Source organism: Nematolebias whitei, chromosome 3 (genome assembly GCF_014905685.2).
Source record: "Nematolebias whitei isolate Nwh7 chromosome 3, NemWhi1, whole genome shotgun sequence".
In the NCBI taxonomy this organism is placed as follows: domain Eukaryota; kingdom Metazoa; phylum Chordata; class Actinopteri; order Cyprinodontiformes; family Rivulidae; genus Nematolebias; species Nematolebias whitei.
In genome coordinates, this window is record NC_056500.1 from 37,279,307 (window position 1) to 37,301,122 (window position 21,816).

The 21,816-nt window shown below is 38.5% G+C and overlaps 1 protein-coding gene across 1 annotated transcript in view; it reads right to left on the minus strand.

The window, feature by feature from the left end:
• The window catches only part of ctnna2 (catenin (cadherin-associated protein), alpha 2), a 488,266-nt gene that overhangs the window by 422,081 nt on the left and 44,369 nt on the right, over positions 1-21,816 (minus strand). The window contains exon 3 of the mRNA XM_037698244.1: positions 3,553-3,748. Within this exon, the coding sequence (XP_037554172.1) occupies positions 3,553-3,748 (196 nt within the window). The remainder of the gene's footprint in view (positions 1-3,552; positions 3,749-21,816) is intronic.

Below are 21,816 nucleotides of genomic sequence, written 5' to 3' on the forward strand. Positions count from 1 at the left end.
CACATTTGAAATTCAGGCCATTGCACAAATATTCGTTTATTGAACACTGATATGCTCAATTTTCCAGAACAAACATCTTGTCATATGTCAGTAAAAGGTTTTTACACAACGGGCACTTTAACCTCAGATGTCCTGTTCTAGTAACAGACAGACAAACTGCTGTCAAAAAGTCAAAGCTGTGCAATGGCCTGAATTTCAAATGTGCTCACTTGCATATACAACTGTAATTATAGGGAAATGCAAAATAACAAAAATCTAAATGTTACATGTTTTAATACAATGAACGAATGGTGTGGAAGATGTAGGATTAGGAATGAAGCTCCAACACAACATACACTGAGCTCTATGTGCTCTGTTTGCTAACTGAACAAGAAATCCAGTAAATGCAGAGGAAAATGTATATTTCTGCCCTTTTGCTTTCAGCAACACATAACATTTCTGCCTGTATCTGTATGTGATAGTCTGCCGTGTTAGCAAAATATCGCATGACCCACTGAGTGAGTTTTAATGAAACTCAGAAAGTAATCATTGGATGTAGGTCTGCAATTCAACTTTCAGTTCAACAGCTTATCAACCTCAGCCAACTTAGTCAAACTTATAAATGAGTAATGGGCCACTGTGGTGTGGAGGTACAGCAGCCGACCTGGGACCAGAAAATAGCAGGTTCAACTCCCCACCATGCCCACGTGTCGTGGTGTCCTTAAGCAAATCACATAATCCTTAATTGCTCCCCAGGCACTTACATAGCTTCTCACTGCTCCATCTGTTTGTATCTCACGTGATGGGTTAAATGCAAAGAACTCATTTCATATAGAAACATACAATGATGACAACGCATAGTATTTACTGTCTTTCTTCTAAAATTGTATTTGGTGCTAGATGAGACCCAATCACAAGGCATATTACCCTAGCATTGTAATAATGCCCAAACAAGCGCAAAATCATTATTTTTATATATATTTTACAACCTTTTCCCTAAATTCTCAATTGCTTTGCTTGAAATTCACACAGAGAAAAAAAATTCACCTGATGATGTTGGGATGTTAAAAAGGATTGTCTACAAATGTAGACAGGACTAAGCAGTTCTGAGCAGCAACAGCAATGTTTTTTGTTTTGGTTTGGTTTTTTTACACAAACCAGGAGAAAAGTTTGTAACATCTTGTGAAAGGTGCCTATTGCTCATTCATTTTCAAATCTCCCTCCAAGCTGAATCCAAAGTTGGGAGCTTAAATGAGATAAACTGTCATGATTGATGGGGTGAAGAGCTGCACCCATGTCGAGGTTTTCAGTGTAAACAGACTTATAAGGTGGCTAATGAGAAGGAACTACCTGTAAGGTCTTACAATTTAGCAAGGTTCCTCACCATCACAGCAAGCTGAAGCTTTAACGATGCATGACGTTAGGATAAACAACTCTCGGACTGGGCTCAACACATTCACGAGGCTGGAAGCATCAAGTTAAGCCCAAAACTAATCGGTACTAATCTGTTAAATTGAGTGGATTTGCCTTGCTACTCTGAACTCTAAATCCATCTAAATTTGTGACGGCATTTGACATTTTCTGACATTAAAACCACTTCACGCTTCTCTAAAAGATTATAGTTTTGTCAACTACTCCTCCTATCCGATCATTAAAGCCAGGGACAAACTTCTCACACTTTTTTGTCCCCCGTCACGGAGCGTAGAGAGAGTTGGAAAAACCATACATCCGTCAGTCCGTGCATGTTGTGAGCAAAACTTGAAAAATAAAAGAGGTAACGACTTCCATTTAGTGAGTGGCTACGTCTAGGCGTAAGAAATGTTTTGTTCAACAATAAAAAAAGGGCTGCCAGGTAAAAAATTAAGATGGCTGCTGCCATAAATGTCTGTCCATGTTGTGAGCATGAGAACTTGAAAAACAAATGAGGTACTGACTTACATTGCGGTGTATGTCTACATCTAGACATAAGAAAGGTAACTATTAAAAATAGCATTGCCATGTCAAAATTGAAGATGGCTGCCACCATATATATGTAAACTGACCACACCTATTCAGTGGTGGGCACAGATAACCAAAAAGTTAGATTTGCTAACCGATAATTTGCCAAATAAAAAAATGTGCTTCACAAATGCTAGACAAAAATAAATAAATTATTGGAAGCTAACACTACTAACTTTTACCATCCACTGCTGTCACTGTCACTGTAAGACAGTGATGCAACAATGCTGTAAGTGGACACAACTCATAATGGTCCATAAATCACACATAAAGCATCTATGTCCCATTCAGAGGTGAGCTTTCAGAATTAATCCAAAGACATACCTACTACAAGATCAGCAGAACTCTGCTGTACTGAAGCAGAGTGATGCATTCAGTTGGACAGTTGGACATCTCCCTCGTGTCATTCAATATAATGAATTAACACTAGTGATCCACTTTAACGTTAACTACTTTTATAGTAGTTAACGTTAAAGTGATGCGCATCATCATCAATATTCTTTCAGTAATAACTCTGTTTGTATTAAAGATGTGTGAAATGTGTGTCCAAAAGTTCCACATTCCAGAGTCACGTGAGCGTTGAAAAGCATGCTGGGTAGGAATTATGTATGCAATGTTTCTGACTGTTTACGATGTTTCTGAGTGTGGAAATGGGTTTTCATGTTATTTCTCTGTTCTGCTTTGGTTTGGCATTGATGTTAAAGTCTGTAAACTGACACCATGAGCCAGAGACTGTTTGCAGTAGATATGAGGGGGAAAGCACTGCAAAGTTGGTGACATTGCCAGGTAGCACTTAGCTTTGCTTAGCTCTGCATAGAATAGTATCACTGTTCTCATGTATGTAAAAATTAATCTATGTTGGTCAAGGCCACCATTGACCACATCCTGGCTCCACCATTGCACCTGGTCCTGGATGAAAAAGCTTTCTCCACTCTCCAGGATTCGTCAGCTACCTCGGACAAGAAAAAAAATATCTCCCTACAATATTTTACACAGCGTAACTCCTATACATTTGAATATCTTACAACAAAAACATTAAAGTTTGTTTGGTTTCCCTGTTCAGTTCCAGTCCAGAAAAACACACGTCTCAAAAACTACAAACATTCACAATTTAAATCACTCAGTGACAGGAAACATCAGCATACCCCTTGTTTATTTCAGAATTCCTGAAACTGGCATATTCTGTTTACAATTTTTGAACATATGAATGCAATATGGCCAAGAATAATAAATATGAATGATATTACAACTTTTTCTTAAGCTACTTTCACAAAACTGTTCTGCAATATTGCCACAAACACAAACCCCTCTTTAGTTCACCTCTGGTTGTTCATACTATAAATTGCATTCATATTATTATACAATATATTAATATACAAAATATACTGTATAAATTACATAACTACTATAAGATCAAAGATATTCACATAGTTGAGAGCAGAAAAAGTAATTTTGAGTGATCTCAAGTTGAATAGAAAAGCAATCCAAATTGTGTGCAACTTTAAAACAATTATCTGACCAATGTTCGTTAACAATAAATGCATAAATAAGCAATGTAGCTGCATTATAACGTACCTTGCTTCCGAACATCTTCCACAGCAGCAATGAGCTCCTCTTTGAGATCGTGGCTATCTTTAGCAATCTGCTCACCCTTTTCGAGAAAGTTTTGGGTAGCTTGCTCCACAGATACTGCCAACACATGAGCTTTCTTAGATCGCCCCTTCTTCTTACTGGATGGCCCTTTGTTGCTGGTGTTTACCAGAGTGGTCACCTAAAAAAACAAGAGACGGATTTACCAATGAACAAAATGTTTGTATTATCCAAGATTTACAGGTATGTCCAGTAATAAAGATTATTGTCATTTTAAAGTAAAAAAATAAATAAAAAAAACTCTGTACAAATGCTTAAAATTAACAGAAAACAAAAATACAAATGCTAACTCCATTATAATATACAGTTAAATTGCAATGGGCAGTAAGCACTAAAAATATTTCTCTAAAGTGAAATGTAGTCTGTTCCTAAAGCTCCTTTTCTTAGAAAACAAATATTGAACTGACCCTGAGTCAGTCATTTCCTTTATTTGTACTCTTGTGGACAGACTGGAGAGAATCAATAGAATGATGCTTACAAAACAAGTCCTTGATCTAATTGTGTTCAGTGTTTTAAAGGAGTTTGTATCATAAAAGTTATAAGATACTCCCAGACCTGTCAAAAGTCGTCTCTGAACTGACTATACAAATATTGATTTCTCCCATTCCACACTGCAAAAATGGCAATAAGTCAAGGAGATGACATGCAGAAGCTTAGGTTTAATACAAACAAAATATTGATGATGTTGTGTTTTATTAAAGCAAATCAGCCACTAAGGAGCATAAGCCAGTGCATTCTTGTGCTCATCCCAAGCCTTGGGAAATGGTGAGGGTTGTGTCAGGAAAGGCATCTGATGTAAAACACTTTGCCAAAACTAATAAGAGATTTCATCTGACACTATACCAGATCGGTCAAGGCCCGGCTTAACAACGACTGCTACCGGTGCTGTTGATACCGCCGGATGCCAGTGGAAATTGTGCTAATGTTGGTCGAAGACCACGACGAAGGAAACATGTTAAGAGACAGAGGGAGAAGAGGAAAGTCAAAAACGTAGGACTGAGGGCTGCAACTCAAAATGTGGAGTCAATGACAGGCAAAGGTAGAGAGCTGGTTGACATGATGCAGAGAAGGAAGGTAGATGCTTTATGTGCCCAAGAAACCAATTGGAAGGACAGCAAGAAGTGCAGCAGTGGAGCAGGGTTTAAACTGCTTTACCATGGTGTAGATAGAAAGAGAAATGAAAGGGGCGGTTCTGACGGAGTTGGCAAAGACTGTAGTAGAGGTGAAAAGAGTGTCAGATAGTGTGATGTATCTGAAGGCAGAAGTAGAAGGGCTGATGCTAATCGTTGTCAGTGGTTATGCTTCAAATGTTGGATGTGATGCAAGAGTGGTCCCCAACCTTTTTTGTGCCATGGACCAGTTTAATGTCAGACAATATTTTCATGGACCCATGGGGGTGGGGTCCTCCCCACAGAAAATTCTGAATAAATTAGATACCATTTCCTGCATTCTGGTGTATTTTACAAAGGTTTATTACAGTAGATTAACATGAAACAAAGGATGTAAACTCTATTATTGAAGTCTCAATGACTGCAACGCGTTCTTAATGCAAAACTGCTGCAGCTCTGCAGGTAAGGGGCATTCACTTCAGGAAAAATTGAGGTCGCTGATTGGTCAGTTGCTGACGTGCCTACTGGAATGATTGACAGGTGGTCGAGGGTCAGACTACTGAAAAAAAAATCATAGATTTTACTGGCTCGTTTAAGATGGTCATGCAGAAGCAGAACAAGAACAAGAAGAGGAAGAAAAAGAACAAGAAGAACAAGAACAAGAAAACATCAAAGTTCATGCTCAATCATTCAGGTACAAAATCCAGTTATGGTCAATCAGGTCATCTGGACTGTTTCTTTTTTGTGGAAAGACGTTTCACCCTCTATCCAGAGGGCTTCATCAGTCTGAGGAGTCCCAAGTAAACGGTTTCCCCCACCAACCAGTACACTCTTTTAGTGGACCAACCAGTTTGCTGAAGAACAAGAAGAGGCAAGGAGGCTGTCATGGATAATGGGGAAAATCTCCAATTTAACACAAGTTGTATAACTCAAAGTTGAAGTAAGTAAACTTCAAGCTCTACAGCTTTGGAGATCAAAACATTCTTCCAGAATGTGAGTGAGGCTTTCCAGTCCCAAATATTTAATTGTGGCTTATGCAGCAGAAAACGACCCCCAGAAACATTACTGGGCAAGAATTAAGTTTGTTTGTTTTTTTTGTTTTTTTTAATAAACCAAATGACAACTTATCCTTAAAGCTTAAGTTTGACCTAATTAATAGAAGGTGGCTGTAATAGTATCACTAAGCCAAGATGTTAAACGATAAAAAGGCAATACTCACTGACTTGGTCACACTACTGCCAAACATGATAATAAACCTCACCACAGCGCACATAAGTCTGACAGCATGAAATAATATGATTAGTTGGTTAAATATGGAAGAGTCTTCCACTCTTAAAAGCCTGTAAAAGCAAAGTTATGTCCTGTCAAGCCTGCATTACTTTAGGGCTTCAAAGCATGGAAAGCCTTAATGATGCATGTCCTTACTCAGGATGAATACGAGAATAGTCATGCTGATATGAGACTGAGGCACCTTTTAGGTGTCTGTGATTTTGTTTAAATATTAAAATGTAATTTAAGAAAAGACCATTCTTATTAAACCATATGTAGTAAGTAAGTTCTTAACTAACTACCTTTGCTTCAGCTAATTACTCTTCTACATGTAATTACCATCCATCCATCCATTATCTTTTACCCGCTTCTTCCTTTTCGGTTCAAGGGAGTCACTGGTCTCTATGTCCAGCCATCACTATGCAAGAGACAGGGGACACTCTGGACAGGTCTCCAGTCCATCACAGGAACACAGAGACAAACGAGACAAACAACCATTCATTCTCTCACTCACACGTAGGGACAATTTACTTACCAATCAGCCTAACATGCATGTTTTTGTTTTGTTGGAGGAAACTGGAGTACCCGGAGAAAACACACACATGCACAGAGAGAACATGCAAACTCGACCCAGAAAGGCCTCCGGACCGGGATTTGAACCAGGGACCTGTTCACAGAGAGGCAGCAGCTCTACCAACTGTGCCATCGTGCTGCTACATGGAATTACCTTCTATTAATATAAAACCACTTTTCATGAATCAGGAACTTTCATTTAAATATCAAACAACACAATGTGAGACAAAAAAAATGCCTTAATAAAACCACACGCTAAAAATCAGAATCAGAATAAGCTTTATTATCATTGCACTGATACAACGAGAACTTGTACGTACAGTCATCCGAAAGATGGACAGAGTGCACGAAGCTGCTGCTATAAAGCGCGGCCCTCTTATTTTTATTCAGAATAATAAAAAGAACTATTAACAAAACTATCACAAACTAAAGTAAAGCCAACCTCTTCTTTTATGGCAGTGGCCCTCAACTCCCGGGCTGCGAACCGGTACTGGTCCGTGGGTCAATGCGTACCGGGCCACACAGAAGGGGAAAAAAGTTTTATTTTGAAAAATCACCTGATTCTCTCTACCACATCAGTGTAAGACTCACTCTTGACGCAGGTCAACATACACCAGTGGTTAGTTTCAGTTTGTGCTGGTGCATGCACAGATCAGTTCTACGTTGCTGGTGAAGAACAAAGCAATTCAGCTACGTGGTGTGGAGCAGACAGGTGGAGGTGTGCAGCCGTATCTGTGCATTTTGAAGGTTTACACTGCATATTTTTCTACCCACCTGAAAAAGATTGACTATAAAACTATAACTAAATAAAACTATAATTTTAACAAGCTTCCTAGCATCACATCAGAGCTGTCACTCCACATTTTTGCTTCTGCTCAAAAAAGAATCTCTGCCCCTAAAAGTTCAAAGTCATGGGTAATTTTATTATAAAACACAAAAAATATAATTCAACGTCTTGCTCTATAGGCATAAGTTCCTGTACTTTTGTGAACAATCTGATGTGTGAATCACTGCAGGAGTTCTCTGAACTTTCACCGAACTGATAAAACAGACGATGATCTCAGCTCATGAAGCTGTTTGTAGTGCAGTTAAGAGTATTTGAAGTGAAAACTGTTTTAAGTGTTTGTAAAATACACCAGAATGCAGGAAATGGCATTTACTTTTTTCAAAATTCAATTGGGGACGAACCCTAGACAACCCCCCCCCCCTCAGTCCATGCCCCCCGGTCCGTGAAAATATTGTCTGACGTCAAACCAGTCCGTGGCACAATAAAGGTTTAAACACTTAAAAATTACATTTCATATCAAGAAAGTTTGTTTTATCAATCTGTTTAAAAAAGGCCTCATAATTGGAAGGCATAGCAAGATGTTACTAAAATTAATTTTTCTTCTTCTTTTGACTGTTCCCTCTTCAGGGGTCTCCACAACGAGTCATCCTCCTCCACCTCACTCTGTCCTCTGCATCCTCCGTCCTCACTCCAACTACCTCCATGTCCTCATGTCCTCTCTAACTGCATCCAGATATCTCCTCTTTGTCTTTTTCCTGGCAGCTGCATTTCTAACATTCTTTTACCAATGTACCCACTGTCCCTCCTCTGGACATGCCCAAACCCTCTCAGTCTGGTCTCTCTAACTTTATCTCCCAGTTGTTCAACCTGTGCTGTATCTCTGATGATCTCATTCTTAATCTTATCCATCCTTGTCACTCCTAAGGAGAACTTCAACATCTTCATTTCTGCCACTTGCAGTTCTTTCTCCTGTCTTTTTGTTCATGTCTCTGTCTCCAAACCAAACAACATAGCTGGTCTCACCACGGTTTTTTTTCTTTTAAATGTTCCCTTTGACCTTTGCTGCCACCCTTTTGTCACAAATCATTCCTGAAACATTTCTCAGTCACACGTGAGAATAACAGTGTTGTTATTTTTTCAACTATGCCATTGGGCCAATGTTTTTGCCTCAAAAAGAGTACATTTATATGGCAAGTGCTTTTTTATTAATTTTTCCAGCAAAATATTGACATACCCCATAGAAAGTTGACCAGAATGTTATGATGTTTTCTATTTCATCTTGTCCCCCCCCCACCCCAACCCCCCCCCCCTTACAAAATTAAAACCTCTTTACAATCTGTGGACTCGGACTAACGTCGTTGTTGTGATGACATCGTCGCCAGTGGCTTGTGTAGTGCTTTAGGCAAGCAGATACGATCAGTCACAAATCATAAGTTAGTTTTTACCGAATAATTTAATTGATTTAATCGAGACTGTGCTAGTCCAGCTATTGATTACACATCCCAGTGTAAGCACTGGTTCACTTTTAAATTGCTAAATTAATTTGTTCAAATGTGTTTATGAAAAGTGTTTAGCATGGGGTTATAACACATGTAATGTTTGTACAGTTTAAAACTAATAAATAGTGGGATAAGCATAATGAAGCTAAGCCTTTAGCAACCAAGAGCAGTTGTAGCAGTTGAAATGAAAATATGTTTTGCAGCATTTTGGCAAAAATTCCATCGGATTTTGTAAATTACTAAAATTAAAGTGCAAAACGTGTTAAGTTGTGTGAGATTTCTAGGCTGAGTCAAGAGAAGGAACACTCAAGTCAAGCAACAGACACCATGACTAGTTTAGTTCTCAGTACTCAGTACTAACAAATAATAATAACTTTATAATCAAATATGGAAAAAAATGTTCAGTGCATTATAATTACACTAGTTTACCGGAGTGGAAACCATTTTCAGCTTTCATAAAGCCCCAAAAAACACTGCATTGTTAAAAAAATAATAATAATCATAATCAATTCATAGTACTGTGAAGATAGGTTGTGGATGTCCCCCCTCCCTATAAAACAGTCTGGACACTTCATTAACTGTGGCAAACACAGTTACTGAGCACACAAAATAATCAAACAGACCCCTCAGGGACTGAGGCATTAAAAAAGCTTGAAAATAAAAATGAGGTGACTGACATTAAAGTTTGCCTGGTGCAGCCAAATGTGGTCAAACTCAAAACAAACATGAATTCAAAGTGTTGGAGAGGCAGTCTTTCCCTGGTCGTCAACAAAAGCCCATTTATTGTGATATTAGCAGCATTTTAAGCAAAACCAAAGTGGTGTATGTCGCATGCTGCCACAAGTTATGTCATTCCTGCAACAACCTCCCACTGAAAGTTTTCTCAAATACAGTCCTCCTTATACTAACCCAAATACATTTTGAGACCTGTGTGGGAGTATACTGCAATATACAGAGCAACACAGAAATTTTTGCATATATATTTCACAAATGTAGTGACATCTTAATTTTTTTTTTTTTGTAGAATGACCATCTAAATCAATACATTGCCATATATTTTAATTGTCGTCTTGTACAAGTCAAGGATAATTATCTAAATATCTAAACACAAACATCTAAATATCTTTAATGCTTCTACTGGAATTCAAGAAAACTATCAAACGACCCATCTGTAGTTTCGCTGCAGCAGCACTAACTAATTTCTCTGTCAGACAAAAGGTGTAGTTGTGCTTTGCCTCCTGTTCTATTAGCTTTAAATGCCATGCAGCCTCTCCTCTACGGTGCACTGACCAGTAGACTCCCCAGTAAGTTGTAAATGTTTGTGGCTATGCATGGTCATTCAATTTTCTGCCTACAGCCTCTGAAAGTTTAACTCTTTGGAAAAAAAAAATACATGCATACATGTGCATGATCATATGCACACACAAAACTCCAGCGAGCTTCCAACTCCTTTGAACAGTTAGAGCTACACAGTACATAAAGTGTCTTAATAACCAACTGATGAGGATGTTAAGATGAAGTGTGAAGTTTGCAATATATGCAGAAGCTCAGGAGGATATAACCAAGAGTGGGGGCTTCTCCAGACTGTGGGAGGGACAGTGCAGAAACATATTTGCAAAGTACAGCTGCTGTGATGTATTCAGGAAATGTTACAGAATATACTAAATGTGTTGCTGCCTGAATAGTGTAAAATAAAGGATCAGATGCATACATTTTTATAATGCAGATAGCACTATCTGCTTAGCATTCAAAAGTATTTAACTGATTCCTAAAAAGCTGCAGACTTTTTTTTTCTACATTGCCTACTTTCTGTCTCAAACTATGTTGCATTGAAAGTTAAAAAGCACCTGAGTGCAAAGCAGTGGGGATTAGTGGGTACTGGATGGGTTTTAGGAGGTGAAAAGAATGGGCTCAGTCATGTTACAGTGCATAAGTGTCAAGCTCTCACACTCTCAACATGTCTGTGTAGGACCCTCCTAAAAGCTTCTCATGGACATAATGAGTCAAGAACGAGTTCCAGAATTGCACCACTCAAGGTGGCTGCATGTCGGAGCAGCTCTGTATTCATCTTTTTCTGGATGTAAATCACTCTTTTCTTTGGTATCAGATGATGTGCAACTGGAAGGACTTTTTACTGAAACCGTTTTACTATTGGACATTTGTTATGATGTGTAACCTTGACAACAAAGTGTTTTTGTTTTTTTTACAACTGTGAGCAGCTGATTAACATCTCAAAAGCTCAAATAATATCTCAACTACAACTGGGAAACAAAATGGATGAACTCCAAGCCCTAACAAGGACACGTCCAGAGTATCAAGAAAGCAGTGTTATGTGTTTCACTGAGACATGGCTGCAGGATCATATCCTGACTCCAGTGTTTTCCTGCCAGGCTTCCTGACCATACGAGCAGATAGAGATTTAAAGAGGAGTGGCAAAAGCAAATGAATCCAGATACTGAACTGTTAGCATGGTTCACGACAACAAGAAAACCAGAATCATCCCCGGCACCTACATTTGGATGTTTGCAATGACAAGGAACTCAACAAGCTGCTGGGAGGAGTGACCATTGCTCAGGGAGAAGTTCTGCCAACATTCAGGTGAACCTGCTGCCCAAGAAGGCCAAGAAACCCTCCAAGTCCAGGTAGACTGATCAACAAATGCAACTAGTTCCTTCAGATCCAATGTAAGACAGACAAGAGATCCTACCTGCCCACAGCATCAGCACCTAGAACAACTCTTTAATGAAACCAGGATGATGATTTACTACATTTAATTGCCCTTTGGAATTAATAAAGTTTTTTTAATTGAATTGAATTGAGAAGGCTGGAGAGAAGTACTGGAGAGAAACTGTCCATCCATCCATCCATTATCTTTACCTGTTTATTCCATTTTGGGTCACGGGGGTCGCTGGTGCCCATGTCCAGCAATCACTGTGCGAGGGGTGGGGTACACCCTGGACAGGTCGCAAGTCCATCACAGGGCCACATAGAGACAAACGAGACAAAAAACCATTCACTCTCTCACTCACACCTAGGGACAATTTAGAGTTACCAATCAGCCTAACATGCATGTTTTTGGGCAGCACGGTGGCGCAACTGGTAGAGCTGCTGCCTCTCAGCGAGCAGGTCCCTGGTTCAAACCCCGGTCCAGGGGCCTTTCTGGGTGGAGTTTGCATGTTCTCTCCGTGCATGCGTGGGTTTTCTCCGGGTACTCCGGTTTCCTCCCACAGACCAAAAACATGCATGTTAGGCTGATTGGTAACTCTAAATTGTCCCTAGGTGTGAGTGAGAGAGTGAATGGTTGTTTGTCTCGTTTGTCTCTATGTGGCCCTGTGATGGACTTGCGACCCATCCAGGGTGTACCCCGCCCCTCGCACAGTGATTGCTGGACATGGGCACCAGCGACCCCCGTGACCCAAAATGGAACAAACGGGTAAAGAAAATGGATGGATGGATGGATGGATGCATGTTTTTGGTCTGTGGGAGGAAACCGAAGCACCCGGAGAAAACCCACGCATGCACGGAGAGAACATGCAAACTCCACCCAGAAGGCCCCTGGACCGGGGTTTGAACCAGGGACCTGCTCGCTGAGAGGCAGCAGCTCTACCAGTTGCGCCACCGTGCTGCCCGGAGAGAAACTGTATTATCCCAAAGTAAATATTAAGACAGTCTTTACTGATAAATTTTAAAAGGTTAGATTTTTCCAAAAGATTGTGGTACTTTATCTAGATTTGGTGTTCTGGCTATTGTTCAATTTCACCAATTTTTACATGACAAAGCTACTCTAAACTATATGAAAATGTACAAATAAATGGTGACAAGAACGTATTATTCCAAATAAAAGTGGAACCAACTGAAATAAAAGCATGTTCTGCAACAAGACTTTTTTTTCCTTTAAATTTAATGATGAGAAGCAATCCTTCATTCTGTTTAGAGTGTAACACTTTCTGTCTCGTCATTATATTTCTTATTAGTAACCTCTAAGCTCATGTGTCTATTTAATCCACCCACTCCTTCATTATGATCCTCACTGCTAATGTTTCTTTATCCTTTTTTTTTTTTTTGTGATATGAAAAGTTTGGGGTATGAGCAAAAAGATTTTAACAGTTAATTTTATTTTTCTGCAGAACCACTTTGTTTTGTAATGACATGATGTGCAGCAGAATCACTCAACACAATCTAATAAACAAGCAGCAGCAGCAACATCTGGATCTATAAATGACTGAATTGTGTGCTTATATTGAAAAAATGAAAGAAAAGCAAAAACAGTAACTGGTTTGAATGTCAAAAATGACCCAATACATTTTTATAAAGCAGTTGAAATAAGAAAATGTTTATTTTTTTTAGGAAGCAACTCTAAGCAGTGATCGTACAGTGATCAATGGTGGGATGCATCACAAACAATGATGAGTCCAGCTACAGGCAGGAGGTGGAACACCTGGAGAGCTGGTGCAGGAAGAACAACCTTCACATCAATGTGAATAAGATGAAGGAGATGGTTGTGGAGTTCAGAAGGAACAAACTCACATGCACCCTCCTGAACATAATAAGAGGATCTGTGGTGGAAATGGCCTTCAGCTATGAGTAATATATGGAGATGTCATGCACCTAAGTAACAACCTCAGCTGGGGCAACACCACCAGCGTGATCAAGAAAGCTCATCAAAGACTCTACTTCCTCAGGCGGCTGAGATGAGCTGGACTGGGAAGCTCAGTCCTCACCTCCTTCTACAGGTGTGCAGTGGAGAGCATCCTGGGCTCCAGCATTAATGTGTGGCATGGAGGCTGCACAGCTGCAGAAAGAAAAGCTTTGCAGAGAGTGGTGAAGGCTGCACAGAAGACTGTTGGAGTCAGTCTCCCCACCATCACAAACATCTACACCTCCAGATGCAGGAAGAGAGTCATCTGCATCATGAAGGACCCCGCTCACCCAGCACACACACTTTTTGCCCTGCTCCCCTCAGGCAGGAGGTTAAGGAGCATTAAGAGTAGAACCACCAGACTGAGGAACAGCTTCTACCCTGAAGTTGTTAGACTCATGAATCCCTAACCAGGATAATCACTGCAATGCCACTTTTATTGGTGATATGTGCTGCTGATTATCCATGCTGCTGATCTCATGTTGCTGATTATTTAATGCTGCTGTATTCATTCATTCGTACTCATTTACCCACAAAGACTCATGTTCAGGCTGCTGTTGTTCGTTGTATTGTTTTGCAGTGTTAGTGACAAGTGTATATCTTAGATATGTTGGCGTACCATTTGGAATTCATTTAGCGTATATCTTAGTTTATATCTTAGATCCTTAATCACAGTTTCTTTATACACTTTATATTTTTGTTATTGTTGGATGTAACTGGAACCCTGTGTACACAATTTAATTACACTTCATGTACCACATGTGATGCGAATGACAAATAACCTTGACCTTGACAAGGAGAGCTCAGAAATCAATATGCTGCATTGGTCAAACTGAATCCACAATGCAATTTTTGAAAATCTAAAACCTGCATCTAAAAAGGACAAATGTATATAACATTACATCCAGCAGGCTGAATTACAAAGAGAATGCCACCAAGTCCTCATTTGACTTGTTTGTGTCCAAGGTATGGTCAATGGGATCAGTGTCAAAGAAATCAAAGCTATTTTTCATTGAAAAAGAGGGATTCAAGGACTGAGAAAAAGAAAAACTGCACTACACTAAGACTGGTACTTGATACCATATTTATACCACTGTCAGCAGTGTTGACCTCAGCTGATTCTCATTTCAAGTCTGATGGGACTGCTTTTACATTATGTATTTTTTATTTATATTTGACTTAGCAATCCTTTTCCCCGATATAGGACTTGAGTTTCAGTATGGCTGTGTGTAAAGACACATACAAAAAGGTAAGATATCTGCTCTCTGATGTAGCAGAGAGACATTCTTTCAGCAGGGACATTTTATTCTCCAAGAGAAACCCTACTGCAAATCTCCAGTAAACCACTCCTTCTGTAGTGTGTCATTGTGGGACACCAAGAAACACAGCAAACACACAGCATGGCAATCAGTTTCATTTGAATTACAACATTATGACGGTCACAGAGGTTTAGGTTTCCACTTGATGAAGGAAAACATTTCAGGACATTGGCCATCATCTGAAAGACTGTTGAATCTTGTGTCTGTTCAGCAGCACCCACACATGGCATACCGGCCTCTGACCAGGATTATCAGTCACACTGAGAGTACTGGATCTTAGAAGCTAATGTTAGCTCCTAACTACTAATACACCAAGTGTAACTGTGGCCATGCCAGTTCCTGAGCAGTTCATGAAACAGCGTAGCCACAATAACCACACCCATTACATATTTATGTCCACAATAGTTAAGGCAAACAGCCAGGAGAAAAAAAGTTCTGCCCAGACCTTGTCAAAAAGGGGCACTTGAAGCTTGGAGAACCAAAGAACATAAATTTGGTCTTGCAAATACGTCAGATAGAAGATTTCTTCACTTCTCATGGCGTATAAATCCAGATTAATACACACATATACTACAAACAGCCTATGACTTGAGCAAAACAAACAAAAAAACAAAACATGGATTATTTCTGGTAAAGTCCAGGGCTTTCAACAAAACTGCTCAAGTGGCCAAAGTTTCTGAAAGCCAGCAGCTCAGGGGCCAAACATCCTGGGATTAAAGTCATTATGTAAGTAAACTAAGTTTTACAATGATATGTTTACCTTTTAAATTTGTTTATTTTACTGAATTGAATCATAAATGCAATCAACAGAACCCAAAAAACAAACCCTGAACCCCTTTTTATTTGTCATTGGTGGGCTGGATTGAAGTCATCCGAGGGCTGGAAATGGCTCGTGGGCCACCAGTTGAATAGCCCTGGTCTAGTCTTTGTTTGGATAACTTATGTCTCAGACACAACAAAAACAAAAACTACATTGAACTCTACTTGAAAAATGACCCAAACTTCTTGTTTTCTTGGCCTTTCAAATAGACAGTAGACAAACCAGTTCAATGCTGCCACCAATTTATTTGTGGTGAAAACTATGGTCCTCTGAATGGGATGCTGTGATGCAGTTAATACAAATGAGCATGAATACAAACTTATGTGCACCAGGAAACCCAAAAGCTGTTTATGCCAGACAGATGCAGAAAGTATGAAGCCCAAGCCAGTGTGATCAAATAATCACTGAGGTCAATACAAAACAATGTTCAAAAAAGACGATAAGGGAAAAACAAGTCATCATTTTAAAATATATTTATTTTTTATTTTATCTTATTTTCCAAAATCGTAAGTACGCAGCAGGTTTAATATTTATTAACAGCTTTTATAGAGTACTGTTAAACCAGTCAAAAACATCACACTAAATTATAACCTTATAAAACCTTGGTTTGATATTAACACCAGCATCTTCACTAACTTTTATAGGTGCACCATTGAGAGCCTGCTGACAGGCTGCATCACAGGGTGGTATGGGAACTGCACCAATCAGAGCTGGAAAGCTCTACAGAGGGTGGTGCAAACAGCAGAGGACATCATTGGTAGCAGTCTCCACACCATCCAGCACATTTACCACAGATGATGTCTGTGTGAAGCACGCAGCATCATTAAGGACCACACCCATCCAGTACATGGGCTCTTCCATCTACTACCCTTAGGCAGATGATACAGGAGTCTGACATCAGGCACGAAAAGACTCAAAGACAGTTATTACCCAAAAGCTGTCAGATTACTGAACTCTTGATAATACTGAACTATTGACAATAACTTTGCACCAATACACATCTGTGACACCTAATATGACTAATATTAGCTGTGACAGCTAATATATGTATTGTTGCTGCACTATGTGGCTGTATCATGTATACATCATATATGCCATATCTCATTCCATATATGCCTATATCATGTATGTCACTACCTTACCATCATAATTCAATTTTTCTGAATGTTACTCACTACCTGTGCAATAACCTGTCACACAACCTGTGTAGTTTGTTAGTTATGTCTCACTATGTCTATTATGTATACATCATGTGCATTTTAGCTTATACTACCTGTGAAATATCGTTATTTCTACCATGTTGTTGTTTACCTTTTTTTTATTTATTTTGGACCTTGTAAATATTATATTTCTTTTTCACTTTTTGGTACTTTATTTTATACCCTTATTGCATGCTTTAATCTTGTTTGTTTTTAGCAAGTCAAATCGGTTCTTCTCCTCCTGAACATTTCATTGTACCCCGTACTGTTGACCTTGTGTTAACCTGCATATTACAAATAAACAACATAACATAAAATATGATGGAAGGCAAAATTAAAATTACTGCTCTTTTTTTTCAATTTTAAGTACTTTTTAAATGTGTGGGTTCTTTCATTCTGATATTGTGAACGGTTATACTAACATCATTAAAATGGCTGTGACTTCTAAAAGAAAAAAAACTAAGTTGTGAGTAATGACATAGACAGATTGAATTTTTTTTTTAGATATTTTAGTTGAAAGGATGTCTGGAATTCTGCCCGTCTAGTCAAATATTTTATCCAAACAAGCAATTTCTGTAAGGGGATCAATAAACTATCCGTCTGTCTGGTGTCTCTTAGGCAGTTTCTCTCATGGCAAAGAGGAATTGAAACAGTAGGCAAATGGCAACTGTACCTAGCTGCTATTTGAGCCAAAAGCTCAAACTGTTGTGAAAAACATATCCTAAAGACAAATAAAGTGTATTTTAGAAGAGCCACTACTGATTTCTTAGAACAAATGACGAAACAGGATCTAACAGGGGCACTTTGCAGAATTACTTGGTCGCATTCTTATTAATCGTGTATGTATTCGTTGTGTTGTCACTGGCAAAGTCACAGATGACTTACTTAATGGGGATGTTTTAAATTTGTATAATGAGGTACTGGAACCAAATGGTAGCACCGTTAGCAGATACAGTAAAGATGGTTTGGTACAGTGAGGCTCCAAACACATGATGAAATACAAAATTTAACTTTTGATCATTGCTAATAATAATAATAATAACAACTGTTATTGTTGTAGCATCATGTCTTTAAAGATGTGTGAACAATTTGATGGGAAAATCCATTCAAAACTAATGATAGCTTAAAGGTTCATTTGAGACGGTGAGCTCGGTACACTTTTCCTTAAGAAGCATTTTCTCATATTTACTTGTCAAATGTCAGAGCACAGCCAGGTTGAATGATCAGTGTGTTTGCACAGCTACGTTCAGATGCTTCAGTGGTCTTAGGTAGGTTCTTGATTTCTAGAATTGTGCCGCTTGGGGTGGCTGCATGTTGGAGTAGCTCTGTTACATTCATTCTGAGTTATTGCGTTCAAAAACTTTAATTCCTCTTTTTTCTGGATATATAGCTTTTTTCGGATGATTATTTACTCTGGTATTGGATGTTGTGCAGCTAGAAGGATCTTTACTGAAACCTTTTTACTTTTGGTCATTTGTTATGATGCGTAACCATGGCAACAAGGTGTTTTTTAACAACCAGGAGCAGTTGATTAACATCTCAAAAGTTCAAATACCTCAAATACAACGCCAAATCCCAAATGAGTTGAAAAGGAGGTGCCATGGATAAATTCCCGTCAACCTGGTGGCAGTGCTCGAGTACCTGACCGCCAAGATCCTGGTGCTGAAAATCGGCTCGTGACAATGGGAGGACTGGGATCATCCCCGGCACTTTTAGCCGTCTGTCCGTGGCGATAAGGAGCTCGGTAGACTGCTGGGAGGAGTGACCATCACTCAGGGAGGAATTCTGCCCAGCATTCGGGCAGTCCTGTTGCCCAGGAGGACCGAGAGGCCTGCCGGCTCTGACAGCAAGCTGGATCATGGTGGAAAGATTGGTATTTGTGGCCAGATTATTCATATTCACTGCAGGAGATCCTTCCTGCCCACAGCTATCAGCATCTATAACTCTTGAATGAAACCAGGATGATGAGCTAAGACAACACTTAATTTCCCTTTGGGATTAATAAAGTATTTTTGAATTGAATTCCCACATTCAACTTTGTTGGGAAAAACTGAAAAATAGCATTTATATGTACAAAACAATAAGGGTCAGGATCAATTCAATTCAATTCAGTTTATTTATATAGCGCCAAATTAGGGCTGCAACAACAAATCGATAAAATCGATGATTAAAAGCGTTGGCAACGAATTTCATTATCGATTCGTAGTGTCGCGCGATTATGCATCTTTCACGGCACTGCGGAGTCGTTTCGTTTTGTTCACGGGCAGTTTATTGTCAATGCTGACTGACTGAATAAAGTTTGAAAGAAAAAAACTGCAGCGCGAGTTGAACAGAGGGGCGAGGCAGAGCAGAGGGGATGTTTTCAAAGGAAATTAAGTAAATTTTACAAATGACCGACACAGCGAAAACTGTTCGACCCAAGTCCTCCAAAGTGTGGGAGAACTTCACAAAGATAAAAAATGAGAAACGTGCCGCTTTGAAAATCGCCGACACGACACGTGAGAACCACGCTGATAAACGTAAACATGTCGGAGTCACGAGGAGGAGGAAGGAGCTGCAGCTAATACAACATGTTTCACTCCCAACTCGTGTTGCAGGTGAGTCTCTACAATTTAACACATTGTTCTGTTTCAAGAGAGAAAACGTAATGTCAGTCTGTCTGTAGCTGAAGCTGTTTGTTTGTTTGTTTGTTTGCTGATTAATGGTGGTGATAGAGAACGTGTGCGTTACTTTTTATTTAATTTAATTGGTACAAGCAGTGTTTAAATGTGATTTATAAATAAATCTAACACAAAGATAATAATTTAATGATTAAGCTTCAACTTTTAATTTGCTGGCAAAGTCTGAAGACACTGCAGGTATGGCAGGATGAATTGCATTTAAACAGGAATTAAAGTAATTTATTACATCTACTCAAATATGTGTAATTAAGTATTTTATATGTGTGTGTGTTTAATTGCTCTTTTAGATACTTTTGCCTGAACCTAACACTGTAAGTGAAACAAGGCATTTCTTGAGTTGCTGTAAATTATGCTATAATACATATTTACTGTCTAATTCCAGAAAACAACAACAAACAACAACATCCTTCATGATGGACAGACATCATGGACACCACAGCAGCAGCTGTCTTCACTGAAACATCCTTAAATGATCATCACTGACATGAGGCCTCTGTCGATGGTTGAAGACAAAGGCTTCACTACAATGATCCACACTTTTAATCCAGGTTACAATAATCCACTTTTAATCCAGGTTAAAATATTCCACTTTTAATCTAGGTAACAATAATCCACACTTTTAATCCAGGTTACACTCTTCCCTCAATGACACATTTTACAAAGTAGCTACATATTTTGCAGGTATAAAGATACATTTGTATATATATTTGTGTACATTTATTTTTTTAAGCTATTTGACTAACTTTTATTTTTTTATTATTCAATATTTTACTAACAGAATAGTCAAATAGCAACCTGTTTTTTGTGTGAATTTCTATGTCAGTCAAATCTTCAATTTTGGAATAAAGGGGTGGAAATTAAAATGTTGGGTTGTTTTTTTTTTTGCCGATTTATCGATTAATCGAAAAAAATAATCGGCCGATGAATCGATTATTGAAATAATCGTTAGATGCAGCCCTACGCCAAATCACAACAAAGTTGTCTCAGGGCACTTTAAAGGAACATTCACATACATAAAAGCCAATTAGTAAAGTTCTCTATCTAAGGAATCAGTGTTAATCATTCAAGAACAAGACATATTTAGTATGAACAGAATGAAAACCAGCATGAGGGTAGTTATCAGATTAAACAAAAACTGGTAAATCACATCCTAACATGTCTCTGAAAAGAAAAAAATATATATATATTGTCGTCAAAAAGCTGTCACCATATTGATTGTGTGACTACTTTCTAAACTTAGTGCAAATTACTCATATCTTACGGCAACTTTTCAGTGGTTTCATTGAACACTGCAAAGTATAGCAGCATCAAAAAATGCCTCAGAAAATTGTCTGCCTGAGATCCAGGCCTCCTCCTATTTCCGCTAGCTTAATGGATTATGACAGTGATGCAGCATGAAGTCTTAATCCTCTCACCGCTCTCGTCTCCCCTCCTTTTATGTTAAGCCCCTTGACTAGAGACTGTTTCTGTCTGTGTGTGAGTCAGGTGCCAACTAAGAGTCATAGCCATACTTTGACATATGAAAACAAAGAATTAAAATGTTCAATGTTTGACAACTAACTCCACACACTGTTTTTCCTCAGCTCATTTTAAAGGTCAACTGAAACAATAAAAGAAGGAGTAAGTTTTCCATTTAATTTTTACCAATTGCCATTTTAAAAGGGTCAAAAGTTCTTAAATTATGGAAAAACAGAAAGATGATATTAAAGAAAATGTCATAAATAATGTATTAGCATCTACAATTTATATATTAGCTAAACATGCCTATCTCAATGTTGTTTGTTACTACTGTTCTTGAAACTCTGGGAGCAACATAACGTTTATGTCAGCAAATAGATCAAATTTAAGTTTAGTGCTTAAAATGATCCCAGTCGCTGCTGCAACAAAGGCTACCTTAGAGACTTTAAAAACAAAAAGAAAAAAAGGGAGTATTACAGCCAGGATAGGTAACAGAGAAGCTGGTTCTACCCTGGGTTTAATATCATAATGTTGAATTATATCTGAAAAATGTATTTTTGACAGAAGTTGAAGATTCTTTACAGTAACAACAAGTACAATAAAAATAGAGCATTGTGACTCTGTGGCACCCCAACTTTAAACCATGTATATGTGTACCTGTATATTATGTATATTATGTATGTATATTATGTATATATACACACATATATATATACACTCATATACATATATATATATATATGTGTATATATATATATGTGTGTATATATGTATATATATATATGTGTGTATATATATATATATATATATATATATATATGTGTGTGTATATATAT